Consider the following 26,184-nt stretch of genomic DNA (forward strand, 5'->3'; position numbering starts at 1 on the left):
CATACTCAATTTCTGCAACCATTCTTCATATGTTTTAGCCTCCAGTCCCCTACTCAATTTTTATTGTTCTTTTCTGCACTCTTTCTAGAGTCTCAACATCTTTTTTATGCTGCTTAAAATGCAGTATTTTAAGTGTGTCCTTACTAAGACATTATAAAGTGGTATTAACACTTCACGTGATCTTGATTCTATCCCTTTGTTTATGCAGCCTAGAACTGTGTTGGCTTTTTTGGCAGCTCCTGCATATTGCTGGCTTATATTTAAATGATTGTCCACTAGGACTCCAAGATTCGTTTCACAGTTACTACTATTCCAAGATAGACAGACAAAGACATGCAATAATTGATAAAATAACTTGTGAATTAATGGCAAGACGTACTAAGTATAAGCATCTAACAAAACTCAATGTATAAAAAGGAAAGTAAGAACTGTATATGATAATTCATTTGCTCCAAAAAATATGAAAGAATGAGGTTTTTTTTTTTTGCTTCAAATAATTTCTAATTGAAGATTTCTGGCTACCTTGCACACCGCGTCATTAATTTTTGGTAAATCGTAAGAGCCATGGAAAAGCAAACTTTGACCAAAGATCTGAAACTGATAACCAAACGCTAATGCCTTCAGTATTGGGTGGTGGAAGAGAGTTCCTGAAATAAAGCAAGTATATCTTAATGATTTGCAAAACCTAATTGAATTTGCATGCTTTTTTACTCTTCAGAATGAACTAGACTGCTATAATGGAAAGAAAAATTGTATTCAATGATATTTGGTCTTTGACCTTCATGTTAATTAAAGAGCAGCTATTTCCAGCTTTATTTCAATATTGTAGATCTGTTGTTGTAGCAAATTAAAGAATCTTTTTAAAATAATATATTTTGGATCCATTCTATCTTGGATGGATATTTAGTATTAGATAATTCTCTCTCTCTCTCTCTCTCTCTCTCTCTCTCTCTCTCTCTCTCTCTCTCTCTCTCTCTCTCTCTCTCTCTCTCTCTCTCTCTCTCTCACACACACACACACACACACACACACACACACACACACAGACACACACACACACACACTTTCTGCTTCCTTAATTATTGTGTATTAGTAAAAGCTACTTACTGATCTGGAGACATCCTTAGCTCATTCTTTGTTAGAATAGTGAAAACAGTATTGTGGCACAAAATTTCTCCCCTTTAAGCAGACTTGAAATGTCACATGTGTAGGGAGGTGGGAAGCAGGACTTGCATCATATTTATATCTTTTTGATTGAACTTTGGGCCACTCCTTTTCTCTCAGTTCAACCCATCTCACAAGATTGTTATTACATAGAAAATACAGGTAATGCTTGATTTACATCAGCTCATTTAGTAACTGTTCAAAGTTACAACACACTCAAAAATGACTTACTACTGTTTCACACACACGGCTGTTGTAACATACCCATGATCATATGATCAAAATATGGGTGGTTGGCAAGTGATTCATATTTATGACAGTTGTAGTGTCCCGAGGTCATGTGTTCTCCTTTTGTGACCTTCTGAGAAGTAACGTCAATGGGGAAGCCAGATTCTCTTAACAACTGTGTTATTAACAACTGCAGTGATTCACTTAACAATTCTGGCAAGAAAGGTCTTAAAATGGGGCAAAATTGACTTAACAACTATCTTGCTTAGCAACAGAAATTTTGGGCTTAATTGTGGTCGTAAGTTGAGGACTACTTGTAGGAGGAGAAAGGGGTTGTATAGGATATGTTTGCTGCTTTGAGTTATTTATAAAAAATAATGATAGGATAAAAATAAATAACTAAATGAATAGAATAAGAATAGAGTGGAGTGGTGTGGAGTGGAGTGGAGGAGAGGAGAGAAGAGGACAGGATTCTTTATTGGCCAAGTATGATTAGATACACAAGGTTTCTGATGCATAAACTCTCAGTGTACATACAACAATAGTGATAGGTCATTATCATAGTCGTAAAAGAAGCTGCCATTAAAGATTTTTCTTCTCCCCCATATTTTTAAAATGGAATTTCCAACCTAGTCTGTGTTTTCTTGACCCAGTTTGCTATATAATGCCATCATGCCTTATTCATTTCAGTAGAACAAGCTGAGAGATGAGATTGAGAAGAACTAGATAAGAACCTCTTCATGTAATTCTCCCTTATTCATATAATGCTATATTGCTTTAAAAAAAAAAAGTATAAGCATTTCTAAATTTTGGACTACTTATTTATCCCGGGAAGATCTAAAGGCTCTCTACTGCATAAAGTACACTCAAGACAGGAAGGGTATGAGGATGGGCATCCTCAGTGATCAAGCATTATTATTCTGTCCCCCTTTTCTACTATTGAATTTTTATTTGAATGCCCGAAGAGGATTCCCATGTGATTTTTATTTAATTCCATTAATTTCCTGATTCTTTGGTGCTTAGTTTGTAGTCTTTAAGTGCAACAACATTTGCTTCCCTTTTCATGGGAATATTCCTTTCTGAAAGAGGTCGTGTTCATAAGAATTATGATGTTAAAAGAATACAAGGTCATTCTCGTTAAGGGTGCTGGGATAACAAGGTCATTCTGTAGTTTTAATATAACCAAATACTAATGTATTTTTCTCAAGGCATCACATTTAATCAGTAATATATTGTAAAACTTGTTTAACTGAACCTTATTAATTAATCTTAAGGGGCAAACATAGCATTCCCATGAGGAAGAAGTAGTGCTGATGTTAATTTAAGGAAAAGTTCAGAAAAATAGTTCAGAATGAAAAATTGCTAAACATTTCTCATGTATATTTGCTCCACTTATAAAAAAAAGAATAATGGCTGAAGTTTTAATCTTCTTCAAATTAGATTTCATGCCAGACATTTGTAGCATGCTTAATTGATCTCTGAAATATAAATCAAGACATTAGTTGCCCAATTTAATTATTGTGGAAAACTACACTGAAGGTTAAATGGGGCAGAGTGAGAAAATATATGTAACATGAAATACACATTTTTAACTTAGCTCTTGCATGATGGTGCTGTAATAGCACTTTATCATGTTCAACCCTGTAGGTTTTGATTCTAACCATTATAATACAACAGAATTGGGTCAGTTACTTAAAAAAATTACCAAATAAGGATTATCTCAGAGTTCCCAGGGCAAAGAACTAGAAGAGATCAATGTACAGTATATTCCAATATCAAAAAGAACAGCCCTAAAGAATTCTCAAACTACCAGACAATCTCACATGCTCAAGATTTTGCAGTCCAGACTATCACAGTATATGGAATGTGTACTGGGTATATACAAGCTAGTTTCTGAAGAGGTTCAGGACTGTTAGATCACACTGTTAACATGCAGCGGTTAGTGGGTTTTTTAAAAAGTATGTCTTTTTTATCAATTATACAATGGATTTGTGTAGGCTAGAACAGATTTGAAAAAAACATGTTTTTATTTTATTTTAATTTTTATGTTTGTTTGTCCTTGTTCAAAAACAAATAAAAATGTTTTTTTAAAAAAAACATGGCTCAACTAACCCACACAAACTATTGAACAGTTTATACAATGACTTGATTGTTAGTTAGAATGGAATATACAACAGCTAAATGGTTTAAAATTGGAAACAAGTGTACCATCTCCTATATGTAGCATATATGCTGAACATCATGGCAAATACTGGACTAGAAGAAAGAAATAGAAACTGGATTGAACATTATTAGGAGATACACCAGCAACCTCATATTGGAAGATGATAATGCGGCAGTGGCTGAAAGTAAGGAAGTCTTAAAGAATCTCTTCCTGAAGGTGAAAGAAGAGACTGCAAATGAAAGAAGAGACTGCAAACTGAATATTAAATGCAAACACACAAGCAAACAAAGAATATGTCAATAGGCAATGCCAGCCCAATGCGGATAGATAAAGAAGACTTGAAATAATATCTTCAGTAAGAGTTGAAAATAACCATAGCCTTAAATATTCATAAAGGTGGTGATTGCAACTGTGAGGTAGAGATATCTGCTTCCTGACAAAAAGAAGGCACATATAGACAAAATATTAAAGATCAGAAACAACAAAGCTACATAGCTATTGTTTCCCTATTTGTAATGGGTTTGTGAAAGCTGGACTGTTAGAAAGACTGAATGAAGAAAGAATGTCTTTGAATGGTCAGATTGGGGAAAGTTGTCAAAATTATCTTAGAACAAATAATTCAGTAGACAGTAACATGAAACCAGACTGCTCCCTTGAAATGACTCACAATGAAACCACAGTTTAAATATTTTGGGTGTATAATGTGAAAGCAAGAATGATTGGAAGAAACCTTTATACTTGGAAAGATCAAAGACCATAAAAAAGAAATGAAAGGAAGACAATTTGGCTGGAGACTATTACTGACAGCACAAAGATGAACTTATGAAGCCTCTAAGAAAAGGTTGCTGACAGACAACCCTAGTGAAATAATATCCATCAAGTCATAAAGACTTAAAAACTGAAAGACTGAACAACAACAGTTTTCTTCACTGGATTTTTTTTAAAGAATCTTTGGATCAAAATGTGAAGAAATTGGTATGCTGCAAAGCAAAATACCACTTTTTACCATCATCCTTATTTATAAGATTGCTTCAGAGCCCTCAAAAGCATTCTGAAAAGCCTGGGTGGCTGCAGCATAATATTTTATTTGGAAATATGCCCACCAGCCTGGGAGGTGAAAAAAGACAAACCATGAATGTAGGTTGTATGATACAGAGCATCCCGAGGGACTTAGGCAGAGTTGTGGGAACAATTTCACTAATACGCTTTACTTGAAAAGTAAATGTTTTGTGGTTGCTGTGTTTACCATGTCTTGTGCAACTAAGCATGTCTCCCATATCATGCTCACAACATTTCAAGTGTCAGCGTAGGATAGAAAGGTACCACCTGTCTCAGGTGTATTATAAGTCCATATCAGGCTGGGAATTAGTATCGTGACATGCAGTTCATTAGATAAGGCTAAAAACAGCTTTTCTCTCAAAATATTTTCTCTTCTTTATGGTGTTTTTTAAAATATGTGCCCAGAGTGAATACATCTTTTCTTACCCATGCATTAAATCCTCTTTTTTAATAGATTAGTTCTGTTTGCACATGAAATGGACTTTTGTTAGTATCTTGTGCAGTAGCTCCCTGACAGCATTGCAGATTTTCATTATACATATCTCTGGGTATTTGAAGTTAAAAACAGAATAGAAACATTAAAAAAATTAAAAAATGCCTCAAATTTTAAAAAAACAGAAGAAATAACATAAAGTAACAGTATCTGAGTTGCTAAATGAAGTGCTCTTGTAGAATGAAGGAGAGAAAATGTATACGCTCTTGCTTACATACAAAAGCAAGGTTTTCTTGCATTTCTTGCATTGGTTAAGTGACATCTAATGGCTTCCAAGGTATGATTAGAGTTCAGTGACTGGTGTACTTGATGTTGCTTGGTGTACTTGATGTTGCTTAGATGTCTCACCAAAGCAACCATCAAATACAGATACTCAGCTGGAAGCAAATAAGTTTGTCCTCACCCTTGTTCCTTGAAAGACATACCCTTTTCTTCTGACTGCTTATCACTGTGGAATAGCAAACATCCACTAGAAACAACGGTTTAAAAAAATTCAAGGTCCTGTTTTATTTAGCTCTCAATTTGCTGACCTCTTTTGGTGAAGATAAGCTTGAATATTGGCACAGAAATTAATTATGGTGATATTATGGTGTTTATGGAAAGAATGGTGTTCTTTCCATGAAAGTTCTGTGTTTTGTATGATTTATAGTATTACCTGAGAAGTTACTTGTTTCTATCCCTGTGAATGGCTGCACCTGTCAACATGATGGAACAGAAATTCAACTAATTAATTTGTGCAATAACACTACACCAGAGGAAAAATCAATATACTTATGAGAAGAGGAGCTTGTAAATGGTTTTTCCAACTACACATTTTAGCATAATATTCTAGTGCCGAGATGGCAGACCTATGGCACGCATGCCACAGGTGGCACATGGAGCCATTTGTCAGGGCACGCGAGGCACTGCCTTGTCAGCTGGCCAGCATGCATGCGCGCACTGGCCAGCTGAGTTCACTCTTTTTTAAAGCCATTTTTCGCCCTCCCCAGGCTCCAGAGGCTTTATAGGAGCATGGGAGGGCAAAAAGAGCCTCCCTGCTTCCCGGAGACCCTCTGGAGCCTTCATGAGCTTCCCTGAAGCCACCGGAGTGCAAAAAACTGGCCCTATGGGCAACCTGGAAGTTTGGGAGTGGACTTCCGGTTTGCTTGGAGGGTCATTTTGAGTGCTCCGGAGATTTCGGGGAAGCCTCCTGAAGGTCCCTGAAGCCTCCAGAGGGCCTTCAGAGGGGCGGGGCAACTGTTTTCACCCTCCCCAGGCTCCTATAAAGCCTATGGAGCCTGGGGAGGGAGAAAAAAGCATGCAAAAAATGGGGGGAGCATCTGTAGTGTGTGCATGCATACTGGGTAGTCGCGCATTGCATTATGGGTGCAGCATGCCTGTACATGACCCCCCTGCACTCCCCCCACTTATGACATGTGAGCCAAAAAAGGTTCGCCATCACTGTTCTAGTGCTTTGAGCTTTCTATACTGTTAAGGAAGAATTAAAAAATTAATTTGCATTACAATCTCTTTGATGGAAACCATTTATTTTTGAATTTTGTTAGATGCAATTGACAGGAATAAAATTTAGGTTGTTAGGCTAATGCTAATTTGAAGGAATAAACTCTTCTTTCTTGCTTTATTTGTGAGTGATTTGGAATATCTGTCTGAATACTGTCCAGGCTCTTTTATGCAGATGGTTGTAACTTGCTTCACATATACAAGCCCTGTTTTCTGGCTTTCATACACCAATTTAATAGTTATTGATTTCTATTAAGAGTAGAACATCTGAGTCATATACCAGATCAACTTCTTTCAATGTGCATCATTGGTGCTTTGGCACAAAATTTATCTTAACTCTATTTGGACACTCGCTACACAATCTCCTTCTAATGGTGACTAATGGGACTATAAAGATCTCATGCTACCTCTACCTCACGAGACTTGGTTTCCTGCTGTTAAGTACAGAGTTTCTCATTATGATGGCAGCCTCTGCTGGGAGGAAGAGTACTGTTCATTTAATCAGGGTACTAAAATCAATTCTTCCCATCTGAATGTGAGCAAGAAAGATCTTGTAATATTCTTTGTGTTTTCAAATCTTCAATTGGCATCGATTTCTTATTGTAAAGCTGTATTTTAAGTAGGATCAGAATCTCCTGGATTGACCTGAATTTTATTTATCCAAATTTAATTGCTGTGATATTAAATAAAAAAGTAAATAACTATCTAAAAGAAATTTGCATTCTTATATAATTTTTTCACTGATGCAGAATCAGCATTAAAGATTTTTTTAATGATTTTTGTCATAAATGACAAAATTAAAATTTTGCAGGAAAGGAGGATATAATGCTTATAAAGGATTTGTAGTTTGGCGCCTGCAAGAAAAACTCAGTTAATGTAATCAGGATGTTTTTTTTCATGAGCCAAATATTTTACAAAAGAGTATCTTTTGTTTCAGTAAAATAGGGATAGATTTGGAAGAGATAAATATAAAGAGATACTCTTTATATATAAAAAAATATGAGTATGTGCATTAGGGGTGGGTTTCAGACGGTGTTACTGCCGGTTTGCTCGTGCATGCACTGGACGTGCGCTGCCCGTGCATGTGCGATTCAATGGAAATTGTTCTGCGCATGTGCAGAACTAAAAAAAAGATGGCAGCAGTGATCAAAAAACTGTTTTGGGGGTGTGGCTAGCCTGGGTCACTGCCTGTTGTGCGACCCAGCATGCCACTACCGGTTCGGCCAAACCAGTAGGAACCAACCTCTGATGCACATGGAAATACAAGTTTGTTTGTTCTTCTATGTGTTATATTATTTTGGAAAAAGAGCTATTTTTATTATACTGGTTGGTGGCGTGCTTTTTTTCATTAAAATTTCAATATTTAGTCTGAAAACCCATATTTCCCTTACGTGATACAAGTTGTGCACCCAGATGCAGATGTTTAGTGAATCAAGAAATGTTTCAATGTTCTCTCTCTCACACTCTCATTCACACACACACACACACTGATTTGATAAAGAATCAATTGATTTCTACTTACTTTTTTAAAAAGATAAATCTAGATGTAGTATCTGTTATAAAGAAATGTGGAAGGTTTCCACCCATCGTTTTAAACTGTTTGTCATTGTAGATGAGTAACACTTACTCAATAGGAACAGCACTTAGATTTATATACCTTATACCACTTCATAGTGCTTTACAGCCAGTGGTGGGATTCACTTATCTTCCCTGCACATGTACACCACCTTCTGCGCATGCATAGTGCTTGTGCATTATGCTCGGGGAGATGGCCGGAGTCTCTCGCAGTCGCCGCTACTGGTTTGCCCGAACCAGAGAAAACCGGCTGAATACCACCTCTGTTTCCATCCCTCTCTAAGCAGTTTAAATGGTGGTTCTCTGGTGTTTCTGGAAGGAGGAAACCTATTCCCCTTGTCCCTTATTTTTCCTCTCCCTTTTTAAAGTAGACATGACAGACACTGATTCTGTGACCTTTTCTATTGTATGTTTGATCCCATCCTGATCAACAGTAATATTAAATGAACCTAAATTAAGGAACTCCCTATCCAGTTGGATATTACTGTATCTGTCCAAATCAGATGCAAAAATAATATATAAGGAATCTAAGTCTGAAATGAGATTTCTTTCAGGATATCTCTCCCCTTTAAACTTGGAGATAAAGGTATTCTGGCTGTCAGCATTCTTTTCATCCTCATTTAGTGCAAATCCTCAGAGCGAGGCAAGATAGTTTAACCATTAAAAAATCGATGTTTGTGTCAAGCAGCTACACACCTTTATATCACTGACAGACAACATGTAGCTTGGGACATTTTTGAGGAACTCCAAAGCTCTGTTTGATTACCGATTTCGAAGATTGGCACTATTTAGAGACAGAGAGCACATGCTAGAAGCCCTGAATCATAATTCTAAAAACAAAGGAATAAAATACAGCTATCTTTTCCAGAAAGGGGCAGTAGCAGACCCTGCACACTTTACATAATTGCCAGACCACTGGGGCCCTTTAGACGTTCAGCATTTAATAGACATAAAATATATGCTTTTTATATACTGGTAGTCCTCGATTTACAACCACTATTGATCCCAAAATTTCTGCTGTTAAGTGAAACATTTTATGACCTTTTTGCCACAGTTGTTAAGTGAATCATGGCAGTCAATAAGTTAGGAACCCGTTTGTTAAGTGAATCTGGCTTCCCCTTGACTTTGCTTGTCAGAAGGTCGCAAAAAGGGATCTCATGACCCAGGGACACTGCAACCATCATAAATATGAATCACTTGCCAAGCATCTTAATTTTGATTACATGACATGGGGATGCTGCAGTTGTAGGTGTGAAAATGGTCATAAGTCACATTTTTCAGTGTTGCTGTAACTTTGAATGGTCACTAAATGAACTGTTGTAAGTCAAGGACTACAAATAGTGTACATTAAAAACAGAGGCATTTATAAAGAACAGTTGGGGATCTACTACGCTGTATACTCACATATTTCCCCTTTCCCTCATATATGGTTATATACGTCAGTAATGGTATCCTCTAATCTTCGCTACCAGTTCGGAACCGGTACCGAGCGCATAGAACCATCTGTGCATGCACAGAGCGTCCAGGATGATGTCTGGGCAGGTGGACGGATCCTCCTGCCACTGCTGCTACTGGTGTGGTCAAAACTTTCAATATTGCTATCTCTTTTTAAGCCACCCCTTTCCTTTTGCTATCTTTTCATCCAAAGTTCTTCCAAAGGAGAAAAATTTTAGGCTGTTTACAACTTTATTTTCCTGTTACAAGTAAGCTCTTCTAGAAACAATGGGTGTGTCTATGTTCTAGTTGGAACTGTGCCTGAGCATCCATCCTATAATTTTGATGTTCTTTCTGGCATATTTACCAAACAATTGGGCCGCTGATTCTTGAAAATGATATTAGGAATGTGTACAGAAAGGTTTTTTCTTGCCACAGTACAGATATTTGTAGCAGGATATAATATTAAAAAGTTATGTAGAATAAATGCAAGGATTTCATCAGTATCGTGTTGAATAATCAAACAGTATAAGTGAGGGAGAGAAGAGGCATCATTTTCTCTGATATAATGTATAATTCATAATTACCTGCATCCCATCTCAGTGAAAGTCATTTCTCTCAACAGTTCAAAGTAGTTTTGTAAACCCAGGCACTCTGTCCTAGTGACCTGATCTAGTAAAACAAATTTAAACTGCAACTCCTTTAATGTCAGTACTTCTCATGCCCTCCAAATATACCTTAAATCCTTTTGTAGCAGAACTGGAATTTATTTAAGAGGAGGAACATAGACGATATGCAATAGTGTGCATCACTGAAGAATTCAGCAATCTCTGTAACAGCACATTCTGTATTCTGTTTAAACCACTGTTTTAATATGCGGTGCTTGCAGTTTTCTACCTCTGTGTTCTTATTTAAAACACAGGAGCCTGTCAACAAATAAAAGCTTAATGCCAAAGTTTTTGTGACATGAAAGAGAGGGCGGGGGGAGAATTGAGGCTTGCCTTGGAAGTCAGTGCTTCTTCAAGTGTTTCCCACAGAATCTTCAAATCAGTCTTTAAGCAATTCTTTCTGTTTGAAATGTGGAGAGCAGAACTATCAGAGTGCATCATCATACATGTTGGAACTCATTGGATGTCCAACATTGAGGTCTTTCCCAGAGAGCAGAATACACACTGGATTTCAACAAATGAAGATAGCAATAGCAATAGCAGTTAGACTTATATACCACTTCATAGGGCTTTCAGCCCTCTCTAAGCGGTTTTACAGAGTCAGCACATTGCCCCCAACAATCCGGGTCCTCATTTTACCCACCTCGGAAGGATGGAAGGCTGAGCCTAGTAACAAAAGATTTGACCATGTGATGGACTGTGGGTGTGGGGACAAGATCATGAACTTTTAACTGGGTGGGATTCTGATGTGACTTCCAGAGTTGGAATCCCACAGCACAATGCCAACATGCCTGTCTTATTAAATTGGAACTTTAAGCATAGTTTTGCCTTCGACTCTGATTTAATTCTGCATGGTATTTGGAATGCTGACATAATTCCAACTCTCCCTTCAAAATAAATCACCAGCACCCCTCCCTCACAGGGGAGCTGGTGAGGGTGGCTGTTTTCCCAGCGCTGAACCACCCAGTCAGTGTAAAATATCAGCAAATAATTAGGAGAAAGCCTTTGGAGATAAGAAGCTGAGATGAGACGCAACTCTTCAAATCTTCAAAGATGAAGCAGTTTCGCTTTTAAAATTAATTGCCGCTGGCAAGAAGAGCAGCCTGTGGGGGATGGGAAGTAAAGGAATGAAGGAGCTTAATCTCAACGTGTCTAGGAGATGGCCAGAAGATCTGATGAATGGAGATCCCGGACAATTTCGGACAACTAAACGTGAGTGCATGCTCCCCCTCCTTCACCCCAGCCAAGGCTTGGGAAAAACCATGGAGTGGAGATTTTGACTCCTTCCAAACAGGGATATTTGAAATGAGCCAATGCCCTGCAACTGAGTTGAAAACAGAATCCCTAGTAAGATGGGATTTTCAACTCAGCCAGCAAGAAGGAATTTGGCAAGCATCCTTCACTTGCCAGCCACCAGAAATTGGGCTGCAGCTAGTGGATGAAGCACAACTAGATTGGGCTTTCTTCCCAGAGTATGGATGGTTAAGATTCCAGTGGGTTCCTCCTCTACCATCAACATGGGAAAGTCCCCCAAGCCAGCAGAGGGGCCCTTGGGCTAGAAATCCCCCAAGCCAGCAGAGGGGCCCTTGGGCCAAAAATCCTCCAAGCCAGCAAAGGGGCCCTTGAGCCAGAACTCCTCCAAGCCAGCAGAGGGGCTCTTGGCACATAAATCCCCCTAACCAGCCATCATTGGGTGAACCGCAGCCTGTGAATTAGGCACCCTCGGGATGGGTCTTAATCCCAGGTCATGGATGGAAGGGATTCCAATTGGTACCTGCCCTCCCTCAGCAGATGGCACCATGGCAGACAACTGTGCAGTGGCCAACCGAGGGATTGACCTCCCCACCGGTTCCAGTCTCCCCTGCAATGCCCCAAAAGGTTTTTGCCCAACCTTCCTACAGAGAAAGGTTTTCAACAATGGAAGAAGGGATTACCAAGGGGCAAGCTACAGAATGGATGGTGGAAAAATGTGATGAGGAGGTTCCTAGGTTTAGAGATGTAACTAGGTCCCTTTCCTCGTGGGGGCAAATAAAATGCCACCTTTGCTGTCAACTTGGCCACAAAGCGTCAGAGTGCTTGGCTCCAGCCCCATTGCCACAAATGCGCACACCAACCGCCACAGCGGAAAACAGAAGGCCCCAGATGCTACCACAAAAGAGCCAAATGGGCCAACAACCTCTAGAAGAGGATCCCCAACTTAAGGTGATGAAGAGTCCTACCAAGGGGGAGGCCTCAGAGGAGGAAAAAAGCAAACACGCTCTGGAAGAGGATCCCCAACTTAAGGTGACAAAGAGTCCTACCAAAGGGGAGGCCTCAGAAGAGGAAAATGCTGAAGATGACCCACTAGTGAATGCACTCATCCGCCCCTTCGCTTTCCAAGTCAACCTCCAAGTGCCTAAGACGGGGTTGGAGGGGGAAGTTGAAGCAGTTGTGAGTACCAGTTGCGCTCGATGCTTAATCAGCATGTCGATTGTCAAGCAACTAGGCATAAGCACAAGACCTCTAGCCTGTCCCATTCGGGGTGAGCAGGTAGATGGAACGCTAATTGGAGGGGCCCAAACCACGCTAGTAACTGACCTGGTAAGTTACAAGTGGGCTGCCACTGCGAGCTTCTCAGATTCATTGTTGCTCCAGAGATGCCGGAGAAAATAATCTTGGGGCTTGCATGGCTTGAGAAGTGGAAGCCTATGAATGCTACACAAAGCCTTTATTTTAAATGTGTTTGCTAATTTTATTTTTATTTATTATTACAGCTGCAATAATTTCATTGCTAATATTTTTATAATACCATGGCAAATATATTTCTAATTACTTCTTATAAGCTACCCTAATGATGCTGCTATAAGTTTTTCTATAAATATATGTTAGAAGATGAATAAATAAATAATTTTAAAAGCAATAACAGTAAGGAATGGCAGATGGCTTAAGATAACTGAATATGAATAAGACTTGCAATCCTGTACATGCCTACACAGTGTGCTGAAGGATAAGCCAATCCCACCATGGCAACAGTCTAGTCTAGAGCCCAGGGGAAGTAGGTACCAGCTCCAAAACAAGTCAAATCAATCAAGATGGCTTTGTCAAATCTGGGCATGCTCAATAGTAAGAGGCGTGGGCAGGGATCGGATTGACTCAGTCTCCAAATCAGAAGAGGAGTCTACACCCACAAAATTGGCTTATCCTTCAGCACAGTGAGAAGAAGTGTATTCGGTAAGACCAACACTCTTTCTGTGCTGTGCTTATGTAGTGCTGATGTATGTTGTATTTCACTGTATACATCAAAGGTAACAACAAAGGAAGGACTGGAACTCTGCTAATTTCTCTTTTTTAAGTCTATATAGGGCACCTCTCCAAATGGATAATCTACACAATCATCTACGCATCTAGTTTTTTTGAAACTTATTTGACAATTTGAGTGGGTTTTGTTGTTGTTGTTTTGTTGTTGTTGTTTTGTTGTTCTGAGGGGGCCCTCAGTGCTCTCTGAGCTTGGTTGTTTTCTTGCAGAATTTTTATTACCCAAACTAGGACTAGCACTAATGATGTTACCTAGTTTGGGTAATGAAACATCTGCAAGAAAACAATACAGCTCAGAGGGCACTAAGGACTCCCCATTTCAACCCTGAGTTTCCTGTATTTCTGTGTTCTACTTTAGTTTCATCTGGTTTTTGAGCATCCAATGGCACATATATTCTTCTTGGGTGGGAAAGGTCTTAGAGATGACATTTGAATCACCTGTGGATAGAGATTCTTGGAATGGCAAAACTACAAGCTTAGTATCTCTGAAGTGTAGACAACTTCAACTTCTAAGTTAGCCTGAAGACTCATTTGGAAGTTATTCCTTTTAGTTACACTTGAATCATCCTGTTAAATAACTTCAGCCATGACTTAAAACCAATATTCTTTTGACAAGAATCGTTAGTACGGAAAATAAATTATGTACAATGTTCTTTTTTTTAAAGTTGCAGCCAGAATTTTTCCCTGGAGACAGAAAATCCTGATGCCATTAAATGAATGCCAATTCTTTTTTTAAAGGAGTAAATAAAATGCGATACTTTTAAGTTATAAATAGGGAAATAAAATAAAAAACTTTGAAAATACCCAGAACAATTTAGTGGTTTCCTAGAATGCCTTTCTTTTTTACTTATGAAGGTAAATACTTGCCAATTAACTAATATACCAAATAAAATAACATTTTAATATTCTACTTTCTAGTTTAAAACCATAGTTGTAAATATACCTCTCTCTTCATCTCTTTTACTCTATTTGAAGAAAAAGATTATAGCATTTTTGTTATTTTGAATAAATATGTAGATGTTATTTACAGGTTTACAGATATAGAGGTTATATCCCATACTCGTATCTACAGAAGGAATTTTGAGTTATTTGTAGGATTTACAAGAAGACTCTTATCATAAGAGAAATTGTAAAGAAACATGTGGATGGATTCTGTTGGTATAATGGGCTGATTTCAGGCCCTTGTCAATCATGACTGAAAGCAATAACCATACAATAATATGATGATTATATTTAAAAATTCCTTCATTTACCCGATTGGAGGTTTCTGAGTTAAGTCATTTGCTGCTTTAAGAGATATCTTGGACTCTCTTTTTAACTGGTAGAGCTTTAAAGAACATAAATCAAGTAATTACTCAGTAACTGCTCAGTCTCTGAGAGTGTAATAAATAAGTGGGTCTAAATTAAGAGTCAATGGTGCAGCCAGTAATTAAAGGGTTCTTTTCCTGTTGGCCACATGTGCATAATCACAGTCATGAACCTTGTATTATTGTCTAGACTATGAGTTCTGCATTGCAAAGTACCTGTTCCTCAGATAGTAATTTAATTATTGCATTAGTGCCCTATAGTTTATGGCACCGGTTATATCAAAGGGAGGTTATAACTTGGACTGATCGTTGGTCTGACCTGCAATAGATTCATGCAGAAATTGAAGCTTCATCTGTCTGTTTAATTATTTCATTCATGCCCTGTAGTGTTATGGCAGAGATAGGTTGCAAGGACAGACTTACATTGATCAACACAAATAGAGTAAAATAATTTTTTTTAAAAAAAATCTCTTGCTCCCATAGCATCAACCATGTTCCGGGTTTCAGAATATCTTGACAGTTTGATAAAAAAAGGAGAGTATCTACTAAATATAGTTCTGTTAATTCATTCTTGGATATATTATCTGGCAGTATTCATTCTCTTTAAGGTAAATTTGCTCCCCACCCAGGCTATTGCACGATCACATTTAATTTTAGAGATGGATAGTCTTTTTCCCCTGCACTCTTCAATCTTTACCTCAGTCTTCAGATTTTTATGAGACAAGAATATTGTGAGATGTGTGAACATCTATTACATGCTGTCACATGTAATTGCACTTGACAGGGGACAAACATGGCAGAATGTGCCCTAGAAAAGAACAAAACAATATTCCTCTGCCATATTTTAAATAGAAATAGTGGGATAATTCACTAGGCAGGAATAATTATTACCTTAAAGTTCTGCCAAGTAGCCAGGTTTACTTTTAACATGAATCTTGTTTGACGATTTTTTTCTTCACTTTGGTAATCCCCAATCTTGAAATTAATGAAACCATCAAGTCCTCTGGTTGAAATTAAACATCATCTAGTGGGTAATGAGCAACATGATTTCAAATCGAGCTTGGCTTCCTACAATTCTCTTAAATTTAACATTATAGGACAAGGGAGTGAAATAAAATAGATGTTGATGTATCCAGCAATAATATACAAGTCTTTCCAGTTTAAACAAAGAAAAAAGAAACATTAAACATGCCACTACAAAGTATACTTGGAATTTGTCTGAAAAACAAAGATGCTCAGAAAACCTAAGGTAATATAGGAATTAGATGAATAAGGCTTTAGCTGCCATTGAGCTGTCACCATGTATCTTTTTGGCATTTCCCATGTTTTGTGTGTGCGCATGCGTGCACACACACACACACACACACACACACACACACACACACACACACTTTCTAAGTGTTGGGCTCAAATTTTTTTGCCGGCAAAAGAAAGTGTGAAATCAGCGTCCTGGCTGCACTTGGAAGCTCAGTCACAACTTGTTTACCAGGAACTCAATATTCCCCTTGTCTCCTTCACCAGCTTCATTTGGAAAGGATGGTTTAGTTTCATTTTAAACTGAGCCTTGGAATAGTTTCTTCCTGCTTGTCCACTTGTAGTTCTGAAGTTGGAGGTTTGGAGCTTCTTAAATTGGCTAAAAAACGCACTCAGCTGTATTTATTTATTTAAATGTATTGGCCACCCAACACCAGTGAACATAATGAGTGGCATAAAAGAATTCTTGTTTAGGGACATTATAAATGGGGGGGGTGTATTTGTCTGTGGCAGTATGGATGTGTGGTGTTTTCCTCTCCATGTATCATACAGCGAAGCAAGACAAAATAGATCTAAACCAAAAATCCACGCTGAGGCCTCCAGAAAAAATGTGTTTCATTAACTGTGAGAAGCTTCCATTATTTTTAGCATTTCAAAGCACTGTTTTTTCTTCTGTCAGACAAAGCTGTATAATAGCCCAAATTCTGGGCTATTTGCATTGGGCCTCTACACTTCTTCTTCAGTTTATCATTTATACTTTCCACAACAAAGGGAAAATTTGACATTGCTGACTGCAGCATTTTTCTTAGAGTTCCCTTAATTTATAGACTGCCTTTTTGAGGAACCTGCTTGAGCAAACTAAATTATTTTGGATAGTGGAAGTCTTATTTATTCATACAGAATTTGTAGAAATGTGGCTCTAAAATGATGAAATTGTGTCCTTTGATCATGATGCTTAAGATTTTTAATAATTGGCTACATAACTGCATTATTACTGAACATATAGAGGACCAGCTATTATAGCTTATTGTTTCCAGAAAGAAATGTGATTGAGAATGATATCCTAAATTATGGTGGACTAAACTGTGTGAAAGAGAATCTTAATGTACTGAGCATGTGGATAATCCTTTTTTTTAAAAAAAATAGTATAGTCTAGCATAGGTCAGTGATGGCTAACCTTTTTGTCCCCACACCCCATAATGCAATGCCCTCCCCCCGTGTATGTGTGCACAACCTTTCCGGACTTCCAGGGGGCCTTTTATTGCCCTCCACAGTTTCAGGAAAGCCTCCTGAAGCTTCCGGAGGGAGAAAAACGGCCCAACAAGTCATTTCCCAAACTTCCGTTGGGCCCCTTTGGGCTGTTTTTCGCTCTGCCCAGGCTTCAGGGAAGCCTCCTAAAGCCTCCGGAGGGTGAAAAATGCCCAAAAAATAAAGGATGAAAATCAGCTTGCCAGTGCACCCATGCGTGCTGGATCTGACAGGGCAACACCTCGCGTGCCCTCAGTAATGGCTCCGCGTGCCACCTGTGACATGTGTGCCATAGATTCACCATCAGGGGCATAGGTTTTTCCTGAAGTGAGCTCAACATTCACTGTGATGTACAATAGTTAAATGCTGGTCTAGAAACTGGGAAACTATAAGTTCTAGCCCTCCCGTAGATTTGAAAATCAGTGGATTGAATTTGGTTTAGTTGCTCTGTCTTAGACCAACCTACCTTATTGTGGGGAAAATAAGAGGTGAGAACATTGATCTTATATACTACCTTGAATTCTTAAAAAATAAAAGGGGATAAAATTAAATGAAATAGAAAAAATAGTATATAAGTGCTGTATTTGAAATGAGGTAGAGTATGATTAACACAACTACCAGTAGTCTTAATTTACTACTATTTTAATAGTTCAAAGTTATGACAGTCTTGGAAAAAATGATGTCCTCAAACTTACATGCATCATACAACTGGAAATTCAGTCCCAGTTGCCATCATAAATGAAAGACTACCTATATTTTCCAAAGCTATTCAAGCCTATACAATTTTAAGGGTAAACGCTCAACATGATTCTTCCTGAGTTGCTGGGAATCTTTTAAAGTATCTGTCACTTTATATCCATTGCATTGCATTCGGGCGGGTGTGTGGGGGGGGGGACAGATTACACTTCAAGTAATCTTATTTCATCCAGGTAAAATTTAAAGGTTTGGAGGATTGATATTGCTGTGTATTTCATTGGAAAGATAAAAAAGCTTTGATTCCAGCATTCAGGATTTTTCCCCAGTGCAGTGTAAGGAAGTGGCAAGCTATTAAACAGCAGGAGCATCAGGTTTCTGAGCTGCCAATGTCAGCTTTCTAGAAATAGTATTTGTCTCTCTTGAAGTTTTTTCTGCACTGGCACAGGGTTTTTGCATTTCAGAAGAAGCAAACTTGTAACATTGTTTAATCAGATGAGATATCTGGAGCACACTATTGGAAGTAATCAACAGTGACCAAGTGAATCCAACCAAGCATGCATACAAACCCATATTACAAATCGTGGAGTAAGAGCAGTGAAACAAATTTACTTTTCTGCTCTTACCACATCTCCTGGTAACCAATCAATGGATCTTTTTCAGTTGCCCTTCCCTTGCCAGGGATGGATAGATATCACAACCTGTTGGACTTTTGTATTGTTCAGCATTGGAGAATAAACTTATTTATTTACACCCATTGATCACTGAGGGCCAATATTTATTGCACTACTTTTATATATACGTGTGTGTTAAAATGTATGTTCAATACATTTTGTTTGTTTTTTCCTTATAATTTTGTGGATTTTTTTTTCTAGTAAAGGAACTCATCAATTAAGCTTTATCAGTATGTGGCTGATAGTCAGTTGCATCTTTTCATCCTTAGCCAGATAATTCTTCAATTGGCACCTCCTGCTTAAGGGGCAGGTGGCAGTTGTTATGCTTCTTCCTGGACTAAGAGAACTAAGAAGCCTTCCTTATAGTCATTCATGCCTCAATCACCTTGCAAGTGGTCTTTTGAATGAGATTTTACTGATTTGAAATTATTAAAATCTTATGAGGTAGTAAATGCAGGTTAGAACAAAATCGAGGAATGAAAGTAACCTTAACCCTAACCCTATCTATTAAGCCTTTAATAGAATGTAAAGATCTTAGCTTTTATTAGAAACTAAAAGATGATTTCATGCATCTTGGAAAAGGGAACTGCCATGATTTTAGAGATACTTTAAGAGGGGGGGAAAAGGTGTTTTGCATCCAAGAGCTGCTCTCTGGAAAATATTGGGATGCTTGCAGAACTGTCTTTATAGTCTACAGAGGAAGGAGCTCATTTTGGAAGGCTGCAGACTTCTGCTATCCTGGCATCAGTTCATTTCGTGCTTTGAAGATAAAAGCCAGCCCTTTGAACTATATCGAGAAATGAACTGGAAGTGAATCAAATCCAAAACCAAATAAAATAAAGTGGGCCACATGGATTTCTGATGTGTTTTTTTAATTCCCCCCTCCTTTGGTGTCCAATTAATAATAACCCATATGTTAGTGGTTATTTCTGTATTATCTAGGAAGGGCCGCAGCATTTACTGGAATGTCCTGATGTCTTTATAAACATCTCCCCCAAAAAATTTTTTGGCAGTAGTGTTGTAAAAAAGTGATTTACTATTGTTTACTTCTGAACTGTTTCCCCCCTCTTTCTCAGTCTAGCCTACAATCCTCAACTAATCGGCCAAAAGCCACAGGTTCTCTCCAAAATTCACATATTGTTCTCTATTGAGTTTGATATCCCAGTTTTGGAACTGCCATCTAAGCACAAATGGAGATGTGTAAAAATGTGCTCAAGGACATATCTCATCAATCTATGCTTAGGGGTACATGTCTGCCTGTTCTTTGAATATGAGAACATAACAATTTGAATTCTATGCATCACACAGCATTTACTTTAGAAACTCCTAATGTGCTATATTAAGTCATTTCTGATCCATCAGTGTAGAAATTGCCAGTAATGATGGCTGTAAATATCCTAGTGCCCAATTATCTCCAGATTTTTTAAAAAAGTAAAAATTAGGTTGGGCAGCAGCCAGTGCAGTCATGCAAACTTTTTTCAAAGTTGCAACTCCAGTGCATTCAGTGTGGCTAATCAAAATATTAAAAGTCAGTGAACTTTAATAGCTTCATATTCATTTGTTTTTCATTAGATAATTGCATGTCAGTAATATAATTTAAGATGTTTTTCTGTCTGCAAAGTTTTACAAATAGTGATTAAGATCTAACCACAGATATAATAAATGTTGAATTTTCTGTCAAACACTGACCTATTTTTTATTTTCATTGAGCAGTAATCTCTCAAACTTGCATTACCTCAAGTTCATTTTCAAAGCTAGTTAATGAAAACACTCCTGAAAGCAAATAAGCACGTAGACTAACTCCTTTGTATATAAATGTAGATAAATAATTTTGGAATCTTCTGTGTTGGCAACTTACTATTTTCTTCAATATATTTTCTTTAAAAGATTCCAAATATCGAGCCCTCTGGTGGTTTGTAAGTATGCATCTGCCTGTCAGGGTTTTTTATTCCCAGTATTGGGCTTATTAAGAGAGTAGCTATGATGGCAGAATGGCTATCTCTGCTGGGAAATTAGCGGATCCCTTCTGCAGTTGGTTAGACTAGAAGGACCAAATGTTTGTCTCAGCAGGAACACTTATGAATATGTTAGGCTCTCATAATAATTGAACCATAACAATGCCCAGCAAAAAAAAGTATAAATTGAGCAACTGAAACTTTATCCAAAAAGGATAATTCAAAAAAGTTCCGTATTAAAAATGAATTCCCACAAAGGAGGAAGATGAGGCAGAACAATGTCTATAAGCATATCTCCAGCTTCCTTATATTGTCAACCAAGATTGCTGACTCCCACTAAAACCAGTTCTTGCTATTTTCCCACTTCCAAAAATACACAAATGCAAAATTGGAAGCCAGAGACCACATTCTGAAAAAGGACCAGACAAAAAGTTTGACATTAATTTTAATAATGACTCTTGATTAAAATGAGTTTTAAAAAATTGCCTGTAAAATATTTTTGCTTTTCTAAACTAGTTGACTTCCTGCACAGAGAGACACAAAATGTGGACGAAAATTGTTCTTTCGCATACACAAAAGTGCACAGAGACACATTTACAGGAATGCTTGTCCGCAATCACCTGCATGGCTCTGTAAACAGCTGTAACTGAAGAAAAAGAAGCTATATCTAAAGATGGGAATAAGTGTGCACACCTTATTGTGAAAGCAGGGATTGATCCTCATTGTCTTCTGAATGCATTGACTTGTATCTCCATATTTACCTGTTGTTGGTCTTCCTTTTTTCCTCTTGTTAGGTTCCTACATGATAGTGGATTCTTCACACCACAGCCACGGAGAAAAGGCTCGGCTTCAGCTTCCTACCATGAAAGAGAACGATACCCACTGTATCGATTTCAGCTACCTTTTGTACAGTAAGAAAGGGACAAGCCCTGGGACTCTGAACATCTTGGTTAGGGTGAACAAAGGCCCTCTGGCAAACCCCATTTGGAACGTGACCGGCTCCACTGGCAAAGACTGGTTACGGGCGGAGCTGGCTGTCAGCACCTTTTGGCCAAATGAATACCAGGTAATGAAAAGTGATGAAAAATGTTTGTATCCACGACCAGCATGCAAATTTGTCCACCTCTTGGCCATGCATCCTTAAGACATCATTAGAAAAGGAAGATCATACTGCAGCACAAAAATAGTGAGAGGCTGTCAATGAATATTCCAGGTGTGTTATACCTGTCAATTCCTCTGAATCTCTGGAAATGGGACCAGAAGGTATTTCCAAAGGTTTGGGATGTGGCATTGATAGAAATATTCACTCATTCCCAGCAGCTGCTAAGAATAGCTATCAGTGTCTTTTATAGGTGGAGATAGATTGGCTATTTGTTTATGCACAACAACAAAACAAATACTAAGGGAAAATAAAATCTTTCCCATTTCTCTCCATCAAAAGAAATGTAGGTCAGATGCATTTGTTTACACCAGCTTTTCATTACTGTAAGATGAACCGGCTCTAAGTGCTGCCTAATGGAGTGCCATTGGAAAGCCATATAATCTTGTACAGTTTCACAGAGAGAGAAAAGCTCCATCACCCTAAACTGTTTTCTTGCTTTGTGAACAGTGTTTGTCTGTGTTTGTGTGTGTGTTTTTTTTTGGCTGTTCTTTTGTAAGCACTTCCTTTCAAGACATGAGGTCAACACAGCTGCTTAAAAACACCACTTCCCTTCCCCCTGTGCAAAGCTGGTTTTAATGCTGTGTTTCACTACAGAATGTAGCGTGAATGTCTCCTTTGTTCAGCTGCAATTCTCTCTGACAATTCTTCAGTTGACTAACTCTGCTGGTTGCATGTTAGCCTATTGGGAGTGTAGCAAACACTCACATAATGTCACATGTGTTTAAGAAGAGGATTGACAGCTATGAATTTGCTTTTAAGGGCTTCACTTGAGAAGTAAAACAAAGGCATATTTACGCCCAGCATAAATTTGATATTACAGGGAAGTAGAGTCTACCATAAATAAAGCAGACAAGCAGGCTTTCTAAGTATACATTTTTATGTTTATATATATACACCATGTTTTCCCAAAAATAAGACACAGTTTTATTTTCTTTTGGCCCCCGAAATAAGCACTTGGCCTTATTTTCAGGGAGGTCTAATTATTTTTGAGGTGCAGGAAGTGGCGAGCGTGGTCACCTCATGGCTGCTGCTGTGTTGCAATATTTTTGGGGAGGCCTTATTAGGAGGGCTTATTTTAGTGCATGCACTCAAAAGCCTGATTGGGCTTATTATCCGGGGATGTCTTATTTTCAGGGAAACAGGGTATTTTTCATTTTAAACAATTTGCAAAAATAAGTAGTAAGTCAGAACAACATCTTTGCTGATCAGCTACTTTAGTGCAACTTCATATATGTAGGAAGTGAGAAAGCGAATATCACCTAGGGTTCACTGTCATTTCTTTTCCCCGTTCTTACCATCAAATTATTAATTTGAATAGTGAAATGTTAACTTAACCATGGATGGTTGTCTGCCAGAAATAAAAAAACACTCCCCCCTCCCTGAAAAACAAAAGCCATCAACTTGACACATGTGTGAATTTCTTGTTATCATCTGTCAGAGCTTGCTTTTATCAGCTTCACTGAATAGAGATGGATCCTGGTGGGAAATAATGAAATAAGTTCAAGGAATTTAGGGTCCTACATGAATGTAATGGAGTTTGGAATTGCAAAATGTCTTGGCAAATTCTTCAGTTGTGAAATGGCAGCCGGTGTTTTATAGAGGAAAGAAAAAAATAATCTTTGTTGTTAACACAATGGATTCTGGGTGGTCTGATAAAATTAAGTATTTTGTTCAATGGAGAAAATGTTTTATGTCATGAGAGTCATAGAGGCTTCTTTCTGATGCAGAGCCAATCTGTTTATTAATACTTGGTACCATGCTATGATGGTTTCTAGTAGTGGTGTCATGGACTACAGGTTGAATGATTCTTGCATGGCAATTCAATGTATAGGGACTCAGTTGGCATAATTTTCTTTCCCTGTTCATTTGGTTGAGATGAAAAAATGGACTCATGCTGTCCTTCCCTTACATTGTTTTATTGCTGACAATGACTTAACTGTGCCAATGTCTTTTATTCTCTCTTGAAGTCAGAATGAGTTCAGGGCTCTCTTGAACTCAGATGTCTTTGCATCACTTAAATTTGACACTGTAAACTCTGAAGAACTAAGTATGAGATTTTTTTAATTGTGTGTGTGAAGCACACTTCTGACTTCTCTAATGTTGGGATACATGTTATCAAAGGGATTCAGAATATGTTGTAATCAGGATGGAGTGAGTGGTTAGTGTTTAAAATAATCAAAAATGCTTTATTAGTGTTGTTCTTAGTGTTTGTCCTGCTTAGTTGCTGGGCCTACTTTTTTGCATTGCACGTCTGATTCTTACAGCAAAACTTAACAATACATGTTGCAACATGGAGTTTTATTTCTTAGCCATCTAGTTATAGAACTAGACAATAATCAACGGTGAGAAAGAATTAATGGCTGAAGATCACCCAACTGGTTTACTCTGCCAAGGAAACCCTGAGTTTTCCACTCCTTGACCAGTATCTTAACCATGGCACTATGCTGGCTCTCTAGAGCAATGCTTTAATATAATAGATGAATGCTATATGGGTATTTAGTGTTGTAACCTGTGCCATGAGGTTAGCAGAGGAGATTTGGAGATCAGTATAGTTTTATAGCAATAGCAGTACACTTATATACTGCTCCATATTGCTTTACAGCACTTTCTGAATGGTTTACAACATTAGCATATTGCTCCCAACAATCTGGGTCCTCATTTTATCAAACTCAGAAGGATGGAAGGCTCAGTCAACCTTGAGCGGGTCAGGATCAAACTCTTGGCAGTGGACAGAGTTAGCCTGCAATACTGCATTCTAACCATTGCATCAACACAACTCTTTATTTCTGCAATCTTCTTTTTTATTGATATACAACTTGGCATTATTGGTTATTTTGTAATATAATTTTATGTATTTAGTTATTGTAATATGTCTTAATTTTAATTATATATCACTCTAATATGTTAGGAAACAGGGCAATATATGATAAATAAGTAAATAAATATACATTGGAAAGTTATCTTATTTTTTGTAACAAAACAGCCACAAATAGAACTCCTCTTATGATAGCAAGTTGTAACTACTGTTGCCTTTGATTAGAAGCATTCTTTTGAAACAGCTTTTATCATATGACATGGCAGCCACTTCACTGGAAAAATAGGCATCTGGTGTATTTCCATTTGAGAGGAGTTCCAGAAGATTTGCTCTGTATTGTGCCAAGTGCCTTGTTGAAACAAAGCTCCTATGCATTAAAAAGTGCAGTACATTGTCTCTGCAGCCTATAACATCTTGTCAAAGCAAATGATGCCCTTCTTGCTCTTCTAATAACTCTACCCTGGTAATAAATGATACTGAAGAATTCCTGTCCAGTTTAGTGACCAGTTTAGGAAATTTTGAGCTGAGCTTGTTGATCAGAAAGGTCGACAGATTGGCAGTTTCAATCCCTAGCAGCACGTAATGGTTAATTGTCCCGTTACAAGTGAGCTCCCGTTCCTTGTCCCAGCTTCTGCCAACCTAGCAGTTAGAAAGCATGTAAAAATGCAAGTAGAAAAATATGGACCAATTTTAGTGGGAAGGTAACAGCGCTCCATGCGCCTTCGGCGTTTAATCATGCCAGCCACATGACCATGGAGACATCTCCAGACAGTGCTGACTTTTTGCCTTAGAAACTGACATGAGCACTGCCCCCTAGAGTCGGGAATGGCTAACACATATGTGCAAGGGAAACCTTTACCTTAGGAAATTTTACACATGGTATCCCTAGATAGACAATATTGCCACAAATTGGATTGATAAGTAGGAAATAAAAGATGAAGGACAATCTAGTTAGCCACTTTTCAGATGTAGATAATGGACAGGAATATGAATTAGTAATATCAAGTATACACATTAAAATGAGAAAATTGAAGAGGATATATGTATCAGCAAGATTTGAACTGGAGAACATATGATCACAATATAATGCAAGGAATTAATTCAACTCACTTAAGTGATGCAAAAAAGACAATCTGGGGAGCTGAAATTGAAAACATCATGAAGGCTAAACAGAAAAGATATCTCTCCTAAATTTCAAAACAGGAAAGCGTAAAATGTTTTCAGAGCAAGCTATTTTGAAAGCCAGGGAAAGATGAAATCTTTGGGCAATAAGGACATATGACAATTGATCATGTGTGTGCAAAGCAAAGGAAAAACTTTTACTCACTTCCAAGTTATCAGTACAAATGAAAAATGAAAAAAAAACCTGACAGGTTTAGCATTCTGATCTACTAAGTAGCCAAATGAATAGAGATAAGAGTATTGAAATGGGAGAATGTGGCTGACTGAGGATAAAATTATAGTTGTTGGTGATAAATACTTTGAGTGAGAAAAGCC

The 26,184-nt window shown here is 37.9% G+C and overlaps 1 protein-coding gene across 7 annotated transcripts in view; it reads left to right on the forward strand.

Annotated features, from left to right (window-relative positions):
- PTPRK (protein tyrosine phosphatase receptor type K) overlaps window positions 1-26,184 on the forward strand; it is a 432,976-nt gene that overhangs the window by 111,055 nt on the left and 295,737 nt on the right. For all 7 annotated transcript variants that reach the window (XM_087718519.1, XM_087718514.1, XM_087718515.1 and 4 more), the window contains exon 3: window positions 21,505-21,776. In XM_087718519.1, the coding sequence (XP_087574645.1) occupies window positions 21,505-21,776 (272 nt within the window). The remainder of the gene's footprint in view (window positions 1-21,504; window positions 21,777-26,184) is intronic.

The sequence above is a fragment of the Thamnophis sirtalis genome, unplaced genomic scaffold (assembly GCF_051295495.1).
Source record: "Thamnophis sirtalis isolate CommonGarterSnake01/CBP01778 unplaced genomic scaffold, rThaSir2_p1.2 scaffold_6, whole genome shotgun sequence".
Lineage (NCBI taxonomy): Eukaryota > Metazoa > Chordata > Lepidosauria > Squamata > Natricidae > Thamnophis > Thamnophis sirtalis.